The 22,719-nt window shown below is 40.1% G+C and overlaps 4 protein-coding genes across 7 annotated transcripts; 3 read left to right on the forward strand and 1 right to left on the reverse strand.

Moving 5' to 3' along the window:
• The first annotated feature begins 176 nt into the window (after nucleotides 1–176).
• On the forward strand, nucleotides 177–1,953 carry tcta (T cell leukemia translocation altered). Its single transcript, XM_085354345.1, has 3 exons — nucleotides 177–492; nucleotides 578–629; nucleotides 1,478–1,953. The coding sequence occupies exons 1-3, from the start codon at nucleotides 282–284 to the stop codon at nucleotides 1,518–1,520; spliced, it is 306 nt and encodes a 101-aa protein (XP_085210471.1). The 5' UTR covers nucleotides 177–281; the 3' UTR covers nucleotides 1,521–1,953.
• Nucleotides 1,954–2,094: 141 nt separating this feature from the next.
• On the reverse strand, nucleotides 2,095–8,390 carry glyctk (glycerate kinase). 3 transcript variants are annotated; one of them, XM_085354348.1, is made up of 7 exons: nucleotides 8,105–8,390; nucleotides 6,350–6,669; nucleotides 6,135–6,209; nucleotides 5,590–5,976; nucleotides 5,358–5,509; nucleotides 4,432–4,607; nucleotides 2,095–4,334 (listed from the first exon to the last, which is right to left on the reverse strand). In XM_085354348.1, exons 4-7 carry the CDS (start codon nucleotides 5,943–5,945, stop codon nucleotides 3,444–3,446), a joined length of 1,575 nt encoding a protein of 524 aa, XP_085210474.1. In that variant the 5' UTR covers nucleotides 5,946–5,976; nucleotides 6,135–6,209; nucleotides 6,350–6,669; nucleotides 8,105–8,390; the 3' UTR covers nucleotides 2,095–3,443. The 3 variants fall into 3 exon arrangements, with proteins under 3 accessions (XP_085210474.1, XP_085210473.1, XP_085210472.1); XM_085354347.1 differs by having other exon boundaries at nucleotides 6,135–6,247; XM_085354346.1 differs by having other exon boundaries at nucleotides 6,302–6,669.
• Nucleotides 8,391–8,502: 112 nt separating this feature from the next.
• Nucleotides 8,503–13,535, forward strand: wdr82 (WD repeat domain 82). Its single transcript, XM_085353321.1, has 9 exons — nucleotides 8,503–8,875; nucleotides 9,510–9,607; nucleotides 10,112–10,178; nucleotides 10,275–10,374; nucleotides 10,502–10,618; nucleotides 10,713–10,868; nucleotides 11,005–11,074; nucleotides 13,023–13,165; nucleotides 13,399–13,535. Exons 1-9 carry the CDS (start codon nucleotides 8,715–8,717, stop codon nucleotides 13,426–13,428), a joined length of 942 nt encoding a protein of 313 aa, XP_085209447.1. The 5' UTR covers nucleotides 8,503–8,714; the 3' UTR covers nucleotides 13,429–13,535.
• A 1,144-nt stretch (nucleotides 13,536–14,679) lies between these two features.
• twf2 (twinfilin actin binding protein 2) lies at nucleotides 14,680–22,044 on the forward strand. 2 transcript variants are annotated; one of them, XM_085353319.1, is made up of 9 exons: nucleotides 14,680–15,013; nucleotides 17,226–17,404; nucleotides 17,985–18,080; nucleotides 18,168–18,272; nucleotides 18,411–18,425; nucleotides 18,610–18,735; nucleotides 18,825–18,975; nucleotides 19,239–19,360; nucleotides 19,753–22,044. In XM_085353319.1, exons 1-9 carry the CDS (start codon nucleotides 14,917–14,919, stop codon nucleotides 19,918–19,920), a joined length of 1,059 nt encoding a protein of 352 aa, XP_085209445.1. In that variant the 5' UTR covers nucleotides 14,680–14,916; the 3' UTR covers nucleotides 19,921–22,044. The 2 variants fall into 2 exon arrangements, with proteins under 2 accessions (XP_085209445.1, XP_085209446.1); XM_085353320.1 differs by lacking the exon at nucleotides 18,411–18,425.
• Nucleotides 22,045–22,719: the final 675 nt, after the last annotated feature.

Consider the following 22,719-nt stretch of genomic DNA (forward strand, 5'->3'; position numbering starts at 1 on the left):
TAACACAACCTGGACAAATGATGTCGAAATATAGATTTTTATCCACGCACATTTGTTTAACTTCACTGTGTTGGTGCTGAAAGGCTCTGTTGTGTACGTGATGAAGTAGTCGTCCTGCGTACCACGTCACGTCCGATTGCCTCTCCTCTCCGTACGTAAACATCATAACGGTAGAAATGGGGAATATGACATCTCCAAACCAGAGTGCTGATTTATAAATCACTAAAACAGACACCGCAGCCCAGTCACTTAATTTGACACCAGTTGAATAAACGGACGCCATGGAGGAGCCGTGGGACTTTGAGTTTCTGTCCCGCATTGCTGACAGCTGCCTGTCGTTTCTCTCTGAGTTTGTAGACGACTGGCTCGCCAACGACATGAGAGTGTCCATATTCAAAATACTCCTCAGCTGGTTAATTTTTAGTCTAATCGCCATTCACTTCGCGTGGAAAGTCTATGGGAATACAGTGAACGATATGTATTACAGACAAGGTGAGTTTTTCCTCCTGCTTACCGGTGCGCTGCCTGCTAAGTGAGCGCTAACACGCTAGCTTGATCTGTGTGTGTTGATTTTCAGGGACCGGACAGAACGGAGGCACACCTGATACAGCTGCACACACGAGTGGATGGTAGGTGGCCGATTTCGGGGTCAGGTTTGCATTGCACAAGTGATTAATAAGAAATCGTGTTCATTATCACCGCACCATCACCAGTCACTTTATTAGGTAAACCTTGCTAGCACCCAGTTTGACACTCTTTTTGCCTTCAGCGTTGCCTTAATTTTCCATGGCTTAGATTCAACAAGTTGCAAGTTGAGATAATAGCATCGCACATTTGCTGCAGCTGTGTTTTGGCTGTACAGCCATTAGATGATGAGTACACTGTGATCACAAAGAGATGAACATGGTCAGCAACAATACTCGGGTAGGCTGTGATCCTCAGGCCCAGAACTTGACAAGAAAATATGCCCACACGTTTACAGCACCAACATGAGTGAGCCCATGTGAATTGTAGCCTCAGTTTCTGTGCTGTACTAAACTAAAGGGAGTGTCACGTGGTGTGGTCTTCTGCTGCTGTGGCCCATCACCTTCAATGCCCTACATGTTGTGCATTCAGAGATGCTCTTCTGCATAGCCCAATTCTGATGGTTGGGTATTCGAGGCACTGCCATCTTCCTTTCAGCTCGAAGCAGTCTGGCAATTCTCTGACCTCTTTTTGGGCACTTTGGTCCAAAATGCTATAGCTTACTTGACATTTTCTCCTTTTCGGACCAGTGTCTCAAAATCCTAGACATGCTTGTATGAAAAAATCCCAGTAGATCAGCAGTTTCTTAAATACTCAGACCAGCTCGTCTAGCACTTGTGCCATGCAGTAAGTTGCTGCCACAGTTGACTGGACAGAGGTACCTAACAAAGTGACTGGCAAGTGCATGTTTCACCACACTTAAATGGTTTATTAGATTTTGTTATCTTTGCAGGGAAGGTAAAGCAGGGGATGGTCCAAAGATTCATCGGGATTAATGGGAGCTTGATCGCTGGACTTTACCCAAGTGAAAGCTGTCCCACAGAGACACGAAATGCACACCAGTTTTTGGTTTTTTTATTCATTAACAAAGCATTACCTTCCATGGATTAAAGATGGTGTTGAGACAGCTTCACCTTCTGCGAATCACTCAAACAGTGTTAGAGTGATGGCCACTATTCATACAATGTTTAATTTGACCTCTTGATACTGCTCACTAAGCAGGACCTTATTGTGCATAAAGAACTAAAAGGACGTGTTTAACTGGTCACTTGGTGATACGTGATCAAGACTGTACTTGAATGGTGCATGAAAGGAAAACAAATCATCATTTTCCAAGTAATGACACAGGCTCACATGTATAGTTTTTGTAATATATATACATATATAATACGCTGATTTGAGTATTGCATTGACTTGTGTATGTGAATATTTATGATCCAAATAATTTGCAGTGAACTGTGTGATTTTGTTTTTGATTTTTTTTTAATCTTTGCTGTATTATAAATGGTCATCTATGGTCATTTTAAAATCAGACACAATAAAAGCAGATCATGTTTTATATCTTCAGTCTTTATTTTAACAGGCATTTTGCATTTAGTTCATTTGAAATCTACATTAAGTAATATTTTGGCAAACAGTCAAAACATTAAAAAATAAATAAATAAATGAAGCACAAAAACTTGAGGGGTATTGAAACAATACATTTTTCACCAAGGCCACTTTTAATGTTATTCTGTTTACCTCTGGAAAGATTAGCTGAAGTATACAAGAGAGGACTTTTAATTGTCACTGAGATTGTTGATTGTAACGACAATGTGATGTGTAATCTTTTCTCATATGTGCAGTAGTTACCAAGGGGGAAGATGCCGTATCTGAGCTACACTCAACAGAACCCCAATAGCTTACCATGAAGCTTAATGGCACAATGTGTAAAGCAAGCTGCCTTTTGCAAGAAAAAGCCAAAGGTGCCAGATTACGTCAGTTTGTTTCTTTATGATAATATTTGTCTGTTAATGGTTCAAAATCGAGCTTATTACAAACTAAAAACTAGAGCTGGGTGCCTTTTTTGTTTTTTTGTTTTTAGTTAATTAAAATAAAAATACAAACTAGATTTTTTTGAGAAAAAAATAAACCGACACAATTTTTGGAACCTGGAAAAAAAACTGAAATAAATTAAAAATCTACAGGAAATATCTTCGGTTTTAAAATTAATTACTTTAGTTTTTACCACAACTTGCCTGATGAGGCTTTGATGAACATATTAGGACGTGTAAAAGACTTTGAGTTAAGTCAAAAAGTTATTGTTTTTATTTTAATACCATTACTAAATCATGCCTTAATAATTAAAGAAATGACTTCAAACTAATACTGAAACTGGTCAAAACTAAACATATTCAAACTGTAACTAAAATGAGTAAAACCACTCAGGCAACTATAATAAATTAAAAATAACAACAAAAAAACTAAAGAAAAAAAGAAAAAAATAGAACAACTGTAACCAAACATCCAAAAACATCTAATTAAAACTACTGAAGGATGGTGGAGATTTTTAAACTGTACAAGTGTTTTTATTACTATTATAATGGCAGTGTGTATTTCCAGAAATTTAAATTATGTACTCAGTCCTTGTAAGATGTGGGAGGGAGCTGGAGTACCCACAGAGAACCCAAGAAGACACTGGGAGAACCAACAGACTCCATAAAGAAACCCGGGAGCTTTTTTTGTTGTGAGACGTCAGTACTAACCCCCACCCTCACACTTCTTCATTTACTGTTTGCGTTGTAATGCTTTTACATATATATGTCTGTTTTTTTCCAATTACATCTTTATTTACCAATACCAACAATCCTTCATTTAGATTCATAAATATGGTGCAAAAATGTCTTCATAGTTTCCTTTAATTTTTTTGTGTTTTGGGATTATCTGATGATAATAGGAATAGCTGGAATCAGTAGCATGTGCACATCCATTACATTCGTGCAAGTTAGGCCGGGTACGAGTAATTGCTGCCCACCAGAAAGACGAGAAAAAAACGTGTAAGAATCATTGTTGATAAGGAAGTTGTCGATGTCCAGGCCCTGAGCTTTCGCTTCATCGTACAAACCACCATCAGTAATCGCCCCTGCTGCCTCAGTGGGTCCATCCTGACCATCAGTGCCCCCACTCAGAAAGACTGGCCCTTTAGGCGAAAGCCCTAAGCTTCTCAGTTCCAGCCCCACTCGCATAGCCAGCTCCTGGTTCCGACCACCTCGGCCTTTGCCTGTTAGCTCCACAGTGGGTTCGCCTCCAGCTAACAGACATGTGGCACCCCATCCCTCTGTACGCCCTTTTTCTAAAACCTGCATTGTACGGCAGAGGTCCCAGCTCTCCACACCAACTTCAGGGCCCAGCTTCAGCACCTCAGTGGCAATGTCAGGAGGAGGTTCCTCTCGAGAACAGGCAAAGCGGGCCAGCAGGCCGTAGAGTCTAGACACAGACCGCACATCTCCACACACACTTGGCGAAAGGACTACAGGGAGGAAGCCCAGCTCTCGAGCACGGAGACCAGCGTGTTTAAGGGCAACACCGTTGGAGCCAATCACAGCATTGAGAACATGTCCCGATGTATCAGATTCCTCCTTATTCTCTTTCCACCTAGAATTCGGTTTGTCAAGGACTTCCTTTACTGATGTCGGAAGCAAGTTTAACAGCTTGTAACGCTCAAGGATTGACAAAACTTCCTCAGGCCACACCCGACTCATCACTGTGGGGCCACTAGCTATCATGTCAATAGGATCCCTGATCACATCAGATAGTATCAGTGCAACAACCTGTGAAGACGTTATAAGAGTGATATTTGACATACAAATTACAATACTGAGAATTTTAAACTCTGTTTAAAAGAAGGCTAAAAAAACTGTCTGTTACCTGTGCAGGGTGAGCATGATGTGCAAGCCCTCCACCCTTTAACAACGAAAGGGCACGACGTATGGTGTTCAGCTCCTGAATAGTCGCACCAGCACCTGCAAGTCTGCAGGTAACATCTAGCTTTTCTTGCAAGGTGATTGGCGGGATGGGTGCAGGTAGCAATGCAGAGCCCCCACCTAAACAATGATGAAAACCAGCATGCGTTACAGATATCTTGGAGTCGTTTATGACCAGGATATGTCCACCAGTGTGTATATTAAACAAATATTTTCACTGCTTTTTTGCATTTGTGGAATTTCTCTAAAATTAGAAACATCTAATTTTAGAAATTGTTATTTTATTTATTTATAAATTTCTTCTAGGCTGTACTACTGTAGTTCATTATTATCGTGAACTAAATTCCCTGAAAAGCCTTTAGCCAATCTAAAATGCTGCAGAGTACTGACAGGGTCTAGAAAGACAAAGCATATTTCTCCCATATCGTCTTCTCTTCAGTGGCTCCCTGTTAAGTCCAGAATCAATTTTTAAAATCCTTCTCTTCACATACAAAGTCTTGGATCATCAGGCACAATCTTATCTTAAATACCTCAGGGTACTGTAACACCACAATAGAGCGCTATACTCTCAGACAGCGGGTTGACTTGTGGTTCCTAGTATTTTAAAAGTTGAATGGAAGGCAAAACCTTCAGCTTTTCAGACACCCTCTCTACTTTTAACATTAGGCTTAAAATTTCTTCTGACTGTTGGGGCTTTCTTTGTATTATTGAAGGGTCTTCATTTTACACTATAAAGTGTCTTGAGGTGACTGTTGTTGTGAATTGGTGCTATATAAACAAAACTGAATTTAAATTAATATTTTTAATGATATCTGTGAAACGATTATTGTTTTATTATTTTTAACAATAACCAAGAAGTGCCATTCGTACCTGAAATCAGTACAATAAGCAAGTCTTTCTCTGTCAGCTCACTGGCTAAATGCTTGATCTCCTCAGCTGCCTTCTGGGCATCCGGATCAGGCAAGTTGTGTTTAGCTCCCTCTATTACTTTGATGCGGCTGTTTTCTTTCAGCAGCAGATGGCTGTGATGGAAAAATAAATATTATTAACTTTACTGAGTTAACACTTTAAGTTGCTTTTACCTCTAAATGCATTTGCTTACTCTTTCCCATGCTGCTGTAATGTCTGCTGAATCCCATGTGGCACACTTATGACTCCTTTCACTAAATGATCACCCACAATCCTCTCTACCTCAGCGGCCATTCCCAGCACAGCTTTTCCAAAGCCCACCAAGTGCAGGTTGTGTTTGAGCGTGAATGTGCGACCATCAATAACAACAGAGTCCTCCTTGCGCTCAATACTTTGACAGACCACAGTATCTGGCTGCACGGCTTCCACTGCAGCTGCAAACACTTCACGTGCCCGCGTGTCCATTGACATTTTGCAGAACGTGGGTTTTCTCCTCGCCACAAGATGCAGAAAAGGCTGAGACCGGAACAATGAAAGAACACGGGCCATTGATAATTCAGTGGATCTGAGCAGAAATGTCCTAAGGGATATAGAAGAATTGAACAGATTTTTAAAGAGAGCACAATTTAAACAAACCATAAATAACCTGCAAAGGAAAAGGAAATAGTCATGTAGAAGTCATGAAGCAATTATAATTAGAACTTTTTCTTAAATTTACTTTGTGTGCCTCAAATTCACCTTTTTTAAGAGCTTGTTTTGTGTTGTTCAGTCATCACACTTCTTGTAAGTCTTGTTTATGGTCAAGTCTGATGACTGCAGGAATACAGAGGAATACGTTTTGCTTAAATGTTCTGAAAACAAAAAGAACACCTTTTTATTCTTATACTAGCTAAAGCTATACTTACATAAATGCATTTAGGTTTGTGTTTCAGTAGAGTCACGAGGCTGCCTACCCGAGAAGGTTGCAAATGTCATATGAAGCTGGTGTTTCCCTGTGGAAGCCTGCTGCGTTTGGACTCCAGCTCAGAGGTTAGGCAGTGTGGCAACAATCTGGCCAGACACTGGCTGGAGTTGTGTACCTTTGGTGTAATGATTGACTTCAGAGGATAACATGCCACATGAAAGTGCTGACACTGCAGCTGCGCATTAAGTCGTTTTTGTTGTAATTAGATTTTTTTCTGCCACAGATTGCATTAAACTCAGTGATACCCATACTTTGTTCATTGCTGTTAAACAAAGCAGCCTCTTGTGTAGCCACACCCGTCTTTAAGCCCTGTAGACATAATTTTAATTTATTTATTTAGTAGGGACAATGCAGTTTAACATAGTTCTGATGTGGAGCATGAAACTGATGTGGTGCAAATAGAGTTTATAGCTATTGCTAAATTCCAACCCTTGTTGGGCTTCTTCATTCACGATGCAAAAACAAAAATTACAACATTCAGTTACAGAAAACCATAATACACCATGAATACAAAACTACAAGAAATACACAGTAAAATAAAGTAAAATATAGTATAAAAAACAGAGAGAGATAGGTTGTGCATCTGGTTTTTAGGTAGTTTGCTTGTTTTCTTTTTCTTCTTTTTTTTACAAATGAAAGCTGAGCCACTGGGATTGTGGTATTTTAATGTGATTAGATGTACATGCTAGAAATCCAGACAATAATGACAATGTTATATGATGAGATTTTAGATTTGTTAAATTTGTAAAAAAAACAAACAAACAAACACAGAAACAAAACAAAGAAACAAAATAAAACCCCTCAGAAACACTTACAGGTCGTTTTGTTAGGCACACCTCTGTAATACCACATTCTACCTCTTTCTTGCCTTCAGAACGACCTTAATTCTTCATGGCACAAATTCAAAAAGGTGCTGGAAACACCCTGGTGCACCACAGTTGCTGCAGATTTGTCAGCTTCACATGCATATCTCCTATATCACCACATCCACAAATTGCTCTACTAAGATCTGGCAACTGTGGAGGCCATTTGAATTCAATGAAATTATTGACATGTTCAAGAAACTAGTCTGACAAGATCTGAGCTTTATGACATGGTGAGTTATCCTGCTGGAAGCAGCCATCAAAAGATGGGCAATTTTTGGTCATAAAGGGATGGAGTGTCTCAACATTGCAGCAAAAATCAAGACTTGTGAGATCTGGAAACGTTCATGACAATTTTGGTGAGCCTGTATGAATTGTAGCGTGAGTTTTCTGTTCTTAGCCGATAGGAGTGGCACACACTGTGGGCTTCTGTTGCTGTAGCCCATCTGCCTATTCTGCTCACCTGGTTATAACCAGTGTTCTTTATGTAGTGTGACCATTCTCCCTGGAGTGTTTTTTTTCTACAGATGGTTGATGGTTGGGAAAGTCCCAGAAGTCAGTTTCTGAAATACTCATACGAGCTCGTCTTGGCACCAGCGACCATGCCACCTAACTATATTTGCCTTAACAAGTAGCAAAACAGGTGTACCTAACAAAGTGACCGGTGTGGATAACTTAAATATCATGCTACTTTTTATCTCAGTAAATCAAACGCCTATTGGCAAATTATTTTTAATTTACCCCTGCATGAAATGCATTGGCATTTAGTAAAGCAAAATTCTTCCTCTACAACCAAACTTTAGAGATTTCCATTAAAAAATATCCAAAAAAAAAAAAAAAGCACAAGCGGCAAACAGAACATTTCACTTAATTAATCGTACCATGGACTTGTCTTTCTGTGAGGACAAAACTGTCGTTGGTACTTTCTTCTTCACTTCTGCGTCCATCCTGCAAATCTAGAGGCTGCCAGATAACTGGACCCAACTGATAAACACACAAGGCTAACGGTGACAGCCAGAAAGTGCTAATGCGAATGCAAGAAGGCTTTGCTTTTTAAAAACAGACATTCTAAAACAAACTCGACTACAGTAGAGCTTTTTAAAAAAAGACAATAAGCTTTTAACTCCTAAACTGCATTTGGTAAGCAAACTGTGTAAATAACGACGCTGTTGCTGGTACAATGCAGCTATCGCGATAACATCTTGCAATATCGCGTGGTTTCCTAGGCCCGAGTTTGTCAGGTGACGAATATATATGCGCGTCACTGACGTGGCGAAAGCGGCGCTTTTCCCTCCTCCTCCTCTCCGCTGAGGACAGAGAAGTATCCCAGGCGGGATTTGTCGCTGTGTTTGAAAGATCCTTCTTTTAGGAAAAAAGACCCCTTTCACATCTCCGCAGCTCTTATATTTGTAAAGATTACACAAGTGACACTAGTGATTCGATTTAAATCAAAACGAGGGCGCGCTTACCCTCAGACACAGACAGGCCATCATGAAGCTAACGGACAATGTGCTGCGGAGCTTCAGGGTTGCTAAAGTGTTTCGCGAAAACACAGACAAAATTAATTGCTTCGACTTCAGCTCGAATGGTGAAACGATTATTTCCAGCAGCGACGATGACTCGCTAGTCTTGTATGACTGCCAGGAGGGAAAGTAAGAGCGAGTTCTCCGTATTTTTATTTTTTTTACTTTGCTGTTTTTTTACGTTAGCTATTTGCTATGCTAACTAGCGAGGCCTGTGCTGCACTGCGTTAATGCTCAGCGTAAAATTGTCCGAGTGCAAGCAACATCAAATTAACAATAAATCTGTTAGATTTAGTGTCTGCAGTTATGCACTATATTAGCAAATAAATATATAGTCACATTGCTCGAACCAAACCCTTAACGTTGAAAGGACTGTTCTCAGTATGTGTGTGTTTTTGATGGGTTTGTGTTGATGATCTCTGGTAGGATTTACAGGGTCCGCTTATGTAAATATAATCACCGATAAATGTAAAAGCTCATGACTGAATGACAGAGAAATCCTTCATTGCTAGGAACCGTGTGCCCTTTTGCTGCGTTGTCTTTCTTTTTGTTGGTGGTGTTTTTTGGGAGGGTTTCGTGCAGCAGCTGCTTCATCCCATATTTCCCCTACGGGAGACAGTAAAGTTATTTTGTCTTAAACTGATGCAGTACATAAACACTTAAGATAAAGAGCACAATGCTCAGTTTTAATGAAATGTTTTTGGTGTGTTTCTTCACTGACAAAGGGGTTATTTTAAAAGTCCATATGGTTGTTTGTTTGCAGACCCAAGAGGACTCTCTACAGTAAAAAGTATGGCGTGGATCTGATCAGGTACACACATGCTGCAAACACTGTGGTCTACAGTTCCAACAAAATCGATGGTATGTTGATGCACAAGTGGTTTTTTTTGGTTTTTTTGTAGTTTTTGCTTGGTAGTGTAGTAGGTTTGAGGTTTTTTTTTTATGTAATAAGATGTCTCACATGGTCAAAATAATAACAACAGCAGTGTAGGAGTAAACAAGGAGGCATGTTTGTTGTGCATTTAACATTGAAGTTATCACATTTAAGGTAAGATGATATGTGTTTCGATGGTTGGCGTGGACGGGCTGCTGCATGCCAGTTGATGACTGCTGGACTGACTGCTCACTTTGGTCTGAGGTAGTTGTTTGTACAGTTTGAGGGTCTGTGATTCTGCCCAATACAGGAGCTAACTGTACAAGTGACTGCCTTGCCCAAGGTTGAGTCTCCTCATCAGATCGACCTGTAATAAACTTCACGCGTGGAAGACAACATGTTTTGGGTTTTGCTCTTGCTGTCTTGTTTAATGTATAACTTGGCTGTGGGCTTCTCCTCCTTTTTTGATTATGTTTGTCTTTTTCTCCAAGACACTATTCGGTACTTGTCCCTTCATGACAACAAATACATCCGCTACTTTCCGGGGCATAACAAAAGGTGAGAACTGGATTTTATTTTGGTTTGAATTGCAGTGTTACATTCAAGGTTACCCTGTTGTAATTTTTTTTTCTTTTTTGTTTGTTTTGTGACCAGAGTGACATCTCTCTCCATGTCTCCTGTGGATGACACATTTATTTCTGGCTCATTAGATAAAACAATCAGACTGTGGGATCTGCGATCACCCAACTGTCAGGTGAGTATATTTGGTTGTAGTTAGGTGAGCTCCAAATGTTGTTATACCTGTATGCAACCTATTGTTTAATATTGGAGAAGAGCTGTATAACTGACACCGGCTTTATCATGTCACCTTGAAATTTCAGGGTCTGATGCACCTGCAGGGAAAGCCAGTTTGCTCATTTGACCCAGAGGGTCTGATTTTTGCTGCTGGAATAAATTCAGAAATGGTTAAACTTTATGATTTGCGGTCGTTTGATAAGGTAAGAGGCATTAATTCATTAGAGACTTTTTTTTTTTTGTTGTTTCGTTTTTTATTGGGGGGAAAAGTACTGAGTGGTCACCTATCGTCCACAGGGTCCATTTGCAACCTTTAAGCTTCAGTATGATCGAACATGTGAGTGGACAGGACTGAAGTTTAGCAATGATGGAAAGCTCATTCTTCTCTCTACTAATGGTGGAGCTCTGCGCATCTTAGATGCTTTTAAGGGTGCTGTGCTTCACTCCTTTGGGGTAAGAGACAAGTTATTACAACACAAAAAATTACTGGATAAAATAAAGCTCAAGTGTTTAAATATGAAAAATAAAAACCAATCCAGTAAAATGGATTCAACATGTATAACTGAATATACTGTTCATGTACACTCAGGGTTACAACAACAGTAAAGGTGTAACACTGGAGGCTTCATTCACTCCTGATTCTCAGTTTGTTATGATAGGTAAGTTAAGATGACCGCTTCTGTCTTGCCTTAATGTTTAGAATAAAATCTTTTATTGCATATATTTGTTAGTTTGATTTATATGTAAGTAGCATGTAAATAAGCAAATTAACAGATGTACAGAAACGTACCCCTGAAGTCTGTTAACGATACATGGCGCACATTCTGCATTTTGAAGACCAGATTTACTAACAGGTTGCACCAGTGCAAACTTGATTTTTTTTTCTTTTCTTATTGTCAGTACTTTTAGTATTAACGTTTTTTTAACCTTATTGCATATGTATTTGTAGAATTAGTAGAATACTGAATTGCGTAAACCAATCGAATAACGTTTTCGACATGCAGTTTACCACTCATTGCCTTGAATACTTAACACCATAATAAAAGCTTGTTTGTTTTTGTTTTTATGCAGCTGGAATTATTATTACAAATAGATGGGGCAACTTATTTTTAATAGAGAGACACCTGTGTACAAAAAACATATATAACACATTTTATTTAATAGTGCCTTTATTACTGTAGTAATCCACTCTTTTATAACTGGGGAAAAAATCCTTGATGTCATAATGACACTATCACAATATCAGCACACACCCAAAGCTGACTCTGCATTCTATTTACCTCGAAAGTCAGATGTCATAGCTGGGAGTGATTTCACTCTCGAGATTCTAGGAAAAGTGAGGAAAAGCAGGTTTTGTGCCCTGGCAAGGTAGAGCCATTCATGCATGACAAGCAGCACTGCACAGTGCGTGGTGTATTTCCACTTAAAAATACCACCACAGCACTTTCATGGATGGTGTCCAGTCGGTGGTTTGCAGATAGCTTATTTAGCGAGTCACAAATACACAACAGTGACAGTTAAGATCACAAGTTTTACATTTTTACTTCTTGCATTCACTGTTGCTGAGTCAGGTTGGTGATTGATCTGCTTGCTCTGACATTATTGAGTTTAATCATAAAAAAATTTAAAAAGTAATTATTGTCAACTTTAGAGGACACAGGTATCGTGGGGATCACAGGAAAGACAAGAGTTTATTGTTTCAAACAGGACCTTAGAATTTTTCTTATATGAAGAAATAAGATTAGGAAAATATTCCAGCCAAAGTTTTCTTAGGTGGAGCCTGTGAACCTCGAGGTTAGTGGATTTCCACAGCCGTTCTACCTTACGACAGTTTCTTTTGGATTTACGAATTGATTCATTTATCCATGAAGTGAGTTTTGTTAGTGGTATGAAGGCAGGTTTTATTGGTGCTGCTATTTTAAGAATAACTGAGCAATGATTATTAAAACATGTAGCAACATCAGGGCAATCCCTCAGCAAAGATGGATTAAACAAATGAGAGAACTTCTGAGCAACATCCTGAGTAATAACTGGCTTTACGATTCTACATTTAACTGGTGTTGGGTCCAAAGGAAAACTAAGGTTTAAAAAATGCACAGCAATAAACAATCAAATGAATATCATTAACACATAAATTACTGATATTAAGGCCAAGAGAGAAAACAACATCCAAGGTGTGACCTTTTGTATGTGGGGGACCAGAGACATGTTGAATGAAATTAAGCATTAGTAATGGATAGAGTTAGAACACACTTGGACTTAAAACATTAATATATAATATACAGCATCATGAGTTTGTGTGTGTCTGATATCAATTGCTAATGAGGATCATCATGAAAGATTAATTGATCAGGAAAGAAATAATTACCTGTGATATTTACAATCAACAGACTTCAAGGTGGTGGTTGTGGGGCACACGTATAAACACTAACACCATAACCAAAAGTGTAGGTTCTATACTGATCTCACTCAGGACTAGCAGAACAGAAATGAGATTTGATTTTGCACTAAAATCCACCTTAAATGAAATTAAGACAATTGTTAAAACAGTGTGAGATCATAGGAGACAGGCTGAACATTTATCACATTTCTGCACACCTGTTTCAGGCTCCGAGGACGGAAAGATCCACGTGTGGAACGCCGAGAGTGGAATGAAGGTGGCTTTGTTAGACGGGAAGCACACGGGCCCGATTACCTGCCTGCAGTTCAATCCGAAGTTCATGACGTTTGCAAGCGCATGCTCTAACATGGTCAGTGGAAGCAGCAATGTGGGCTTAGTTGAAAAGACAACAGCCCAGAGAATGTAGCTCTGCTTGGTCTTAATTTTTATGCTGGGGTTGAACTGTGGGATAGTTACCAGTATCCATTTATTTAAAAGAAATTAAAAAAAAATAAAAGCCTGTTTATTCTTTTGTACTGCTGGCATGCAAACGGCTTCATATTGATGAAATGTAACCAGAATTGTTCATATTTAATCTTTCAGGCATTCTGGCTCCCCACCATTGATGAATGATGACGGGAAGCAGAGTAACCAGCAGGGGTCATCTCAGTCAGCTCCGTATGGACCTGTGTGAAAAATGAGATGAAATTTGTAAATAATGACTTTACAGAAATGATCAGTTGTGCATTCTTTTTTTTATAAATGTTTTTCTATTTAACATTAAAGAGTTTCTAAGAAGTTTGTTTTTGGTTTTTGTGTCTGTGATTTTGAAATGAGTTGGATTTTTAGAATGGGAGGGTTCCTCAATCACTGCCTACTTTATTAGGTAGTACCAGGTTGGAGCCCCTTATTGCCTTCAGAGCAACCTTAACTCTTTATTGCATCAATTCAACAAGGTGCTGAAAACAGTATCAGTAGAGATTTGGGTTCATATTACAAAGACGGCGTCACACAGTTGGAGCACATTTGTCTGCACCACATCCTAAAGGTGTGGAGGCCAGTTTAAACCAGTTTGAGATGATCTGAGCTTTGTGACACGGTGTGTTATAATCATGGAGGCAGCTATCATAAGATGTGGTCACAAAGGGGTTGACATTGTGTAGCAGCAATACTTAATCGGGCTGTGGTGGAGGGGCACTACCAGGAGCCTTAAGCACCAGGAAACATTTCGTAGTCTTTACACAGATGGCTGTAGGCCATCTGCTTCAAGGTTTGAAGGTGATGTGTTCAGACATGCTCTTCTGCATACCTTGGTTGTATTGAGTTACTGTTGGCCGTCCTGCCAGCTGAAATCATTCTGGTCCTTCACCTCAAGTATCTATGAGGCCTATTGTCGTTTTTGTTTGTTTTGTATTAGAGATGGCTGTGTTTCTCAGACACGCTGTTGGCGTGACCAGGTATTTAGAGCTACAAAAACATCTTTCACAATCTGAGACATTAATGGGCAGTTTTTCACACCGTAACTCAAATTGTTTATAATATTTTGTTGTTTTTGTGTTAAATTCTACTAATAGGTATAGCATTGGTATGGTTCAGTCCCACATGTGTTAATGGTAAAACAACAGCATCCTACACAGTCCTGCGTTGTGACCGATAATTTGCCCGCAGCAGTAAATATTTACCTTTTTCTTTGTAAAGATAACTTCTTCAGTCATTCAGAAGTTGGTAATCAGGTCTGGAGGTCATGCTCTCTTGCTCCACTGCTTGGTCTTGGTGTGTGGTGGGCTGTTCACAGGCCGTAGCTACTCAGTGGGAGCTAAATTTAGGAGAGGTGATCAGGTTCTCTCTCTCTCTGTGCACATGATACTGTCCTAGTTACTTGAGCAATGTCCCTTCTCATACTGTCGCACACTTTCAACAAACCCAGACGCACAGTGATCCTCTTCTTCAGGAGCTCTGTCCTCGTACTCATCGATCAAGCGAAGGACGCGTACACGCCGGACTTTGGTTGGACTTGAATAATTTCGGCCTGGCCCTGTGGAGCTTTCACTTCTGTCTCCTGCTTCTGTGTCTTCATCCTACAGCCAGCCCCTGGCGGGAGAAAAACACAGCTGACCCGCCATGTTTCTTGCACTTGTGGTGACACCAGAGTTGAGGCAGTTCTTGGCCAGGGCAAGAGGTGGAACAGTGCGCCTCATCAAGGTGCGCATCCAAGACGGTGAGTGACCAAGGACAGTGTAGAATGGAGATGCCGAAAATAAAAACCTCAAGAGGACCGACATTTTATCATTTTAAACCAAGCATCGTGTTTGTTTTTGTGTCTCTTTGAACACACCAAAACTCTTCTTCTGTCTCCTTTGAAACTGAGCTACAGACGCAACTAAGATTTCTTCTTCTTTCATAAACAAATTGTTAGTTCTATTTAATGTTTAAAAATGTAAATCGCAGTATTCTGAAGCCTGAGGTGATGCTTTTAGCTGCTCTGGTTTGTCTGAAAACCAGCTAAACTGAGATGAAGCACAGGATGATTTTAGTTGGAGAAAGTCATGGAAAGAAAAATGTAAGCAGTTGATCATTTGTCTTATTGCTAGAGGGCTAGATCATTGACGTCTGTTTGTGACCACTAATCATAAGTTATCTCCCTGATCATCTATGAACAGCTACACTTTGTTTCCTGTAAAGGACTCCCTTTTTTTTTCTTAGAGGCCAGGAGGGTCGACGAGCCTGAAAACATTTGAGCAGGACTTTTAGAATTACCCTGAAATCGGCAGTAAATGTGTTCCTAACAACCTTCTGGGTTTTTCATAGCTGATGATGGTTTCTCAGATCTTCAAGTCATCTGTGGATGAAAGCAAAAAACAAAGTTGGGAATTGCAACACTCCGTGTCTGACGTCTAGGAAAAGCAGACTGTTGGCAGCTGTTGTGTGACAGCAGTCACTCAGCGTGTCAGCTGAGCAGCTTGTGGAAACAGTCAGTTTGGCAATAGGTGTCCGGGTGGCTGATTATGGAGGCAGACAGAAATGTTCATGATGTGTTTACGCCTTGTTTTTGGTATCTGATCAATGCCACGCTGTAATTTGATTCAAGGTGAATGCATTCTGGGCCTTTTTTTTCAGGGGGGGGGGGCTATCTTTGTGGACTGTGCCTATCACGTTGAATATTTGGAAGGACACAGATGGACAGACTCAGCAGAAGGGCGTCAGGCCTGTTTTACTTCCCGACTAAAGCGTTTGGATGACTCCGTGTGCTATTTTGGAGTGACGTGACACGGTTGCACACTGCTGCAGTAACCATGTCACCGGTCTCCTCTCGTGTTTGTTCCAATGTCAAAAAGAGAAACACGATCATTCAAGCTGATTTCATCACTGCTGCCTCAGGAGGGCACACGGTCGTGTCCTCTGTAGTAGTGGTGGAGTCTAACCAGTGACTAGAAAAGACGAGGCCCTCCACCTACGAGTGGATAGTTTAAATGCAGTTTTATACTAATATGGATCTGGGGAGATGGGAGAGACTGGCTGATGGAAAATATGTGCGTGCAGAGCTGGAATGCTTTACAGCTCAGAATAGCAGCATGCCCCCAGAGACAGTCAGGAAATCCCCCTGCACCCCTGAGAAACATCAGACTTTGGGTTAATGTGTGCGTTTCAGAGTGTTTGTCACTGCTACGGACAGATTTAACCCGCTATCGTTGTGTCAGTCAGAAATGAAGCCAGAGATATTTTTAGCACGCCGTTGCTCTTCTCGTTCTTTCTCCATAGCAGTTGGGGCTCTCAGAATCACAATAGTCATGTGGCTTTATATAGGATGAAGTTATTTAGTCCGCATTATTCCCACATCCAAGTTTTGTATCGGAAATTGCTGCTTTTCTGTAATATGACCATTCTAACCATCTTAGGAAGGAAATAATGAGCGTGTTTCTCACGGTTTTCTCTTTCTGATGATAGTGGATGGCTTCAGAGAGCACATTTCTGAAATTTTACAGACCAAACCATTAATCTTTTCAGTTTAAGTTCTGTCTTTCTTCACATGCTTTAGTTGTTTATAAAAAAAAAAAAGCGCTCTAGCTCTTTGAAAATGAGAGAGACGTGATTGGAAATGTAAGAAGCTATTCATCTCTAAGAAATTTTATAGCAATTGTTACACAGACCTGAAAATGAGTTGTGTTTCAGAAATGTTGGAAAGTAGCGAAAGAGTACACATTTGGTCAGATGTAACGTTTCTCATGTACTATAAATAGAGAGGCACCTTCTGCTGTAGCATGCTGCTGAATAATTAGCCAGCAACAAGTGAGGTCAACTTCACCCTCTTGCTTTATAATCACAAACAAGAATCCTTCGTGTAAATTTACTGTGAGTGTGGACTACAGCGTCTGAATGTGCTGTGTGAAGGCCGTGCTGAGGTATGTGATGAGTAGTGGTCGGATTTTCAGAGCAGCTGGTGCTGGGGGCCTACAGAGAGCCAGAGAAGAGCTGGGACCAGGATTATGATCGCTTTCTGCTTCCTCTCCTCGATGACCAGGAGCCCTGCTACATCCTGTACCGCCTAGACTCCCAGAATGCACTGGGCTACGAGTGGGTCTTTATTTCGTGGTCTCCAGACCAGTCTCCAGTAAGAAATACCAGTTTTCTTTATTCTGTGCCAAAAAAATAAGCCACGTGAACACAGAGTTGCTGAGCTTTTATGAGAGGATGTATTGCTCCGGGTAGAGGGTAGTGACAGACTGAAGCAGAGGTCACAACATCCTTTTAACTTAAATTTTGATATTGATCCGATACCATGCATCAATTCTATCATGCTAGTATCAATACCAGCACTGGTATCAATACTGTTGATATTTGGATCTATTCCGCCACCTCTAAAAATGAACCCCAATGACCTGAATAATTCCATATAGACATTTGAAGCATACTATTAGGCCTTTATTAAACATGAAACACAGCTAAGTTTAATAAAGTGAAACACAATTTTAAAAAACTTTATTTACAAAAAAAGATGCCTAATTTGTGAAAGGCTATCTCAGTGCTAGGAGATCCTAGCAATAAATGAATAGATCCTCATCTCCATTAAACTAACTCTGCACTGTCTGTGATCATTCTTGCTTATTTATGTGGGCCCACCACTTTAACATAAACTCCACACTTTCAGATTTTAAAGCTGGCACATTCATTTCCCTCTCTGATGGCTGCAGGTGAAACAAAAGATGTTATATGCTGCCACGCGGGCCACAGTGAAGAAGGAGTTTGGCGGTGGCCACATCAAATACGAGCTATTTGGCACAACCGAAGTGAGGACCAGCTAAATTTATACCTCTCCGATGACATGTTTTGGCAGCTTCCTGTAAAAGACTTGCTTGTTGTGCTTTCAACACTAGGAGGACATCTGCTTGCTGGGCTACCAGCACCACGTGTCATCCTGCTCAGCTCCTGCCCCGCTCACATTAGCTGAGCAGGAGCTCCAGAGGATCAAAATTACAGAGGTAAAAGGTCAACAAGCTTTCAGGCGTACTGTCGTTATTGCAACACAGCTTTGCATGTGAGCTGCTTCTTCTGAAACATGAGCTACAGACTGGTTGTTTCATACATTGAACTTATAACTGTTGTGGTTGTCTTTTCAGGGCCGGGTTAAACAGGTATGTGGATGAACTCTGCTGTAATACTGAATGAATGTGATCCAGTGGTCATACCAACTTATCCTTTTTGCAAAAGTCCTGCAGCCACAGAAAGTGTTGCTATTGAACATATTGAACACTTTGAGAATTTTGTTTTCCAGAAGCTTGAAAACACAGATGCCCCTCTGCTTGCTGCCCTCTGCAGGTGACGACAGAGATCAGCGTTGAGAGTAAGCACCAGACTCTTCAGGGCCTCGCGTTTCCCTTACAGGATGCAGCCAAAAGAGCCCTACAGCAGCTCGCCCAAAAACGCATCAACTACGTGCAGCTGGTGAGCCAACTTTAGCTCATATTTCAGAGTTCCTTAAAAACTAATATGAGGAGTGGTCTTTTAGCATGCATTTGTTCGCTGTGTTTCAGAGGCTGGATGTAGAGAAGGAGACAATTGAGCTGGTCCACTCTAACCCGACAGAAACTCGAGATTTGCCCTGCAGAGTTCCCAGAGACACTCCCAGATACCACTTCTTCCTTTACAAACACTCCCATGAAGGGGACTACCTGGAATCTGTCGGTATGATACTGATCCTTGCACTCTGATAATCCTCCTGCATTTTGTTTCTGTGGAAAGACAGCTGTACACTCACTGGCACTGACACCACATTTATTGTGGATATTTATTGAAAGCTTTTGATATTACGATTTAAAACAAAGCTACACTGTGTACAAAGACTGTGAGCAGTGCGACCAAATACCGATTCTATTTGTGGAGGCTATACACTTTAATGAATCTTAAATGTGTATTTATTAACTCTCATAATGTTTCCCTGTCTCCAGTGTTCATATATTCCATGCCAGGCTACAGCTGCAGCATTAAGGAGCGGATGCTGTACTCCAGCTGCAAGAGCAGACTATTAGAGGAAGTGGAGAAAGATTACCATTTGGAAATCGCTAAAAAGGTATAACAGATGGATAGATATGGGTCTGGTGGGTTGGTATATTAGATAACATTGTTTCATAATGGGTTGTAGCTACTGCGAAGATCATGTCATCGTGATCATTGTTTTTGAGTCTGGTGGTTTTAGATGCAGCGTGTTTACTTCATTTTAAATCTTACTGGTACACATACATGCAGGATTTAGGATTTATTCAGCTGAATTATCTCATAACTGTTAAAAAATAAAGTATACTGAAGCAGTAATTTTCTTTAAGATGACAAGACTTTACCACCTCTGGGGCCTCTGAAGTCCTGACTACAGTATTGATGGAATTTCTAAGACTTCAAGCTGAAATATCTTTAATGAACTTCTGAATACAGCCCGTTTTTGGGGGGTGGGGCTATTTTTTGCAGTTGGAGATCGACGATGGAGATGAACTGACGGCCGACTTTCTGTACGATGAGGTCCATCCTAAGCAGCACACCCACAAACAGGCTTTTGCTAAGCCCCGAGGCCCTGCAGGAAAAAGGGGACACAAGCGGCTTATTAAGGGGACAGAAGAGGCCGTGCAGGACAGCTAGTTCTGTCTGCAGATCCTGGACTTCCCCTCTCTTCCTCCAGACCCATTAACACCTCATTAGGACACAGTGATGCCTTTCCTCTACCGTCTGTGCGTTGAAACAATTGTGATACACAGAAAATTTGTTTTTAGTGGAAATGTTCTGATGAATTATCTTGACTGTGCCTCTCTGGATCAGTTTACTACAGACAAAGAGCATTCAGAAAGATAGATAGTGATTTTATTTTTATTTTTAAAGCAAATCTGTTCTTGAATAATATGAAATAACTCTGCCGTTTACAATATGATACAAAAGGACTGAATTAGAAATGCATGGGGAAATGTTTCAGACGTCATCTTGCCTCCAGTACAAGTTTTGTATCAACCGTGTTTGTAAGAACAGTCATAATTAAAAAGAGAAAAAAAAAGTGACATGAAAAGAAATTCAAAATAAAATTTTGTTTATACTGTGCTATTGTTTACACTTCAGGGTATTTCCACTCAGCACTTTTCATTGAAGAGAAGTCAAGCTCCGGCTTTTGAAAGACCTCACTGTGTCGCGTTAACTAGATAAAAATCAGTTCAGCCTGAGCGCTGGCCTGTGGATTCATACCATACAAATCTGCATCCAAGGCCCGCCGTGAACAGTTTCTTCATAATCCTCTTCCGCTGTGTCTTCCACACGATTCCACAAAACACAATGCTACTTTATCCCATTTACTACATTGTTTATATTGTTACATTGTTACTCCTGAGTGGAATGGCTATTCTAATATAGGTCAAGTTTTCTAGTAACAGAATTTACCCTAATGAGTAGATGTAGTGCCTTTGATCATACTTTCACTACTATGAGCATCAGCATGACTTACAAGCAAAGGGTGCTGCTGTTTAACAGGTGCGTGTGTGTAATGCTTATTTAGGGCAATCTTGCAAATAATTAACTACAGCTGAGGAAAATGTCATTAGTTTTTGTAGCAATAAAAAAACTTTGAGACTAAAGATACTTAAAGGAACGCTGACTTGCCGCACTCCAAACTGTTCACGCATTTTAGACAAATTCCCAAAAGCCAGCGTCGTGGTGTCGCAGGAGGAAAAAGTCCAGCAGACGTTAAGGTTCTTCAGCCTGGATTGAAGCAGTGGGCGGACTGACCGACCAACCTCTCACTGCCATCCAACTTACCTACACCAAAGCACTGCTAATGTCTTTTAAACATTGCATCAGCATAGTCATGGACATGATTTAGTTTTAATGAAGCCAGCCTTGTGTTTTCTCCAGTGTAACACATTATCACATTTATTTGGAGAAAGAAAGAAAAATCCACAAAAATAATGCCACAGCTTTGGTCAGTTAAATCTACTAAATCAAACAGTTAAAAAAAAAAGCAAACAATTTCTCTAGTCAGTGCCTGCCAGCAGTTCTTTTCAGGACTGTTTCTCTGAACAAATGTGGATGCTCAAGGTTTTTTTTTTCTCCCAACGCAGCACGGAGGAATTTATGTTGCTGATTCCAGGCAAAGCTTTTCTCAGAATCCTTTTGAGCCTTCTTTTCTTCAGTTGAGCGCAGGACAACAGTTATTCATTGTTTCCGAGACATCTCTCAACTACTAAATCATTGCAAGTTCTGGGTATGCGGCGCGTTTTCTAGTGGTGGAAGTATAATCAAGTACATTTACTCAAACAATGGACTGCAGTACAAAGTTTAGGTATTTCAACTTTTAGCCCACCACATCCCAGAGGGGGAATACAGTGCTGTTATTTGATTGCACTTACGTGGCAGTCGTAGTTCTTTTAAAAATAAAGATTTTCACCAAAAAAACATGTAAAGAACTTGTGAAGTTTTATGTTTTTTGTGAAAAGATGTTTTACAATTAGAGCTGACAGGATTATGCGATGAATAAATCAGTCAATAACTGTGAAAATTTAAGAAATGAGGGAAGTTATCCGTTTTCTTTTCAGAATGCAAGACTAGACAATCATGTTTAATGGAACTGAATGTGGAAGAAAAAGGAGCTCAACTTTAACAAACTACACTGAAAAATCTGGCTTTTACACACCTGCATGAGTCATGTATGCTCCTGAGATCCTTCATCGTCATATGGAGGCATTAAATGCAGGCTTTTCGCACCTTACACTTCATTCTGCTCAATAAAGCCTTTTAAACTTAGTTAAATGGTGCTGACTTAATTACGAGGACATACTTTCAAAAATAATGATGCTTAGGTTTTTTTCTTTTTTTATAACCCAAATAGCTGGGATATATTGAAAATGCAAACCAAACCAGAGCTGGGGTTTCATGAGGATAGGATACTATAAAGGTCACTGGGATATTTTCCACATCAAGCACATTTCAGTGCTTGTGCATTGTGACAATGTGTGTAGTCAGATAACATTTTTATGGCCTGATATTACTTCATATTAAGGACCTGAGCTTTGCTCAAACAGGAAAATTATATTCCATACGCACATATGCGATTGGCTAGGGCGTTGGTTTTGGAGCTATTGCTGATAAGCATGTTTGTCCTGGAATGTGAAAATTTACAGCTGGATTTACAGCTGGAAATTTACAGCTGGAAATTCTTAAAATGAATACATTTGTGAACAGGTGGCAATGCAAATTTATGGCAATACTGCACAGCACAGAAAACGAGTACACAGAGCTGATTTATAAGGCAGTGTAGCCCTACTATCAGATTTATTGATGCTTACTGGCAGACTATTAATTTTATTGCAGTATAAAAAGGGTAATATATGACAAACGTGCCAAACAAAGTCTGGGGCATTAAGAAACACATGCATGTGTTTTGTCTTTATTTTTTAAAAA

The sequence above is a fragment of the Diplotaxodon limnothrissa genome, linkage group LG5 (assembly GCF_057381915.1).
Source record: "Diplotaxodon limnothrissa isolate DT_005_m linkage group LG5, D_limnothrissa_male_GT1.1, whole genome shotgun sequence".
NCBI lineage: Eukaryota > Metazoa > Chordata > Actinopteri > Cichliformes > Cichlidae > Diplotaxodon > Diplotaxodon limnothrissa.

Excerpts from the sequence above, each read along its gene's own strand:
- twf2 (XM_085353319.1), top strand. The coding sequence starts at position 14,917 with ATGTTTCTTGCACTTGTGGTGACACCAGAGTTGAGGCAGTTCTTGGCC. Across the intron at positions 15,014-17,225 it reads CAAGGTGCGCATCCAAGACG|AGCAGCTGGTGCTGGGGGCC; the intron begins GTGAGTGACCAA and ends TCGGATTTTCAG. Across the intron at positions 18,081-18,167 it reads AGCTATTTGGCACAACCGAA|GAGGACATCTGCTTGCTGGG; the intron begins GTGAGGACCAGC and ends TTTCAACACTAG.
- glyctk (XM_085354348.1), bottom strand. The coding sequence starts at position 5,945 with ATGGCCCGTGTTCTTTCATTGTTCCGGTCTCAGCCTTTTCTGCATCTT. Across the intron at positions 4,608-5,357 it reads GCTTATTGTACTGATTTCAG|GTGGGGGCTCTGCATTGCTA; the intron begins GTACGAATGGCA and ends ATCATTGTTTAG. Across the intron at positions 4,335-4,431 it reads ATCATGCTCACCCTGCACAG|GTTGTTGCACTGATACTATC; the intron begins GTAACAGACAGT and ends ACGTCTTCACAG.
- tcta (XM_085354345.1), top strand. The coding sequence starts at position 282 with ATGGAGGAGCCGTGGGACTTTGAGTTTCTGTCCCGCATTGCTGACAGC. Across the intron at positions 493-577 it reads CGATATGTATTACAGACAAG|GGACCGGACAGAACGGAGGC; the intron begins GTGAGTTTTTCC and ends GTTGATTTTCAG. Across the intron at positions 630-1,477 it reads GCTGCACACACGAGTGGATG|GGAAGGTAAAGCAGGGGATG; the intron begins GTAGGTGGCCGA and ends TTATCTTTGCAG.
- wdr82 (XM_085353321.1), top strand. The coding sequence starts at position 8,715 with ATGAAGCTAACGGACAATGTGCTGCGGAGCTTCAGGGTTGCTAAAGTG. Across the intron at positions 9,608-10,111 it reads CAGTTCCAACAAAATCGATG|ACACTATTCGGTACTTGTCC; the intron begins GTATGTTGATGC and ends TTTTTCTCCAAG. Across the intron at positions 13,166-13,398 it reads CAAGCGCATGCTCTAACATG|GCATTCTGGCTCCCCACCAT; the intron begins GTCAGTGGAAGC and ends TTAATCTTTCAG.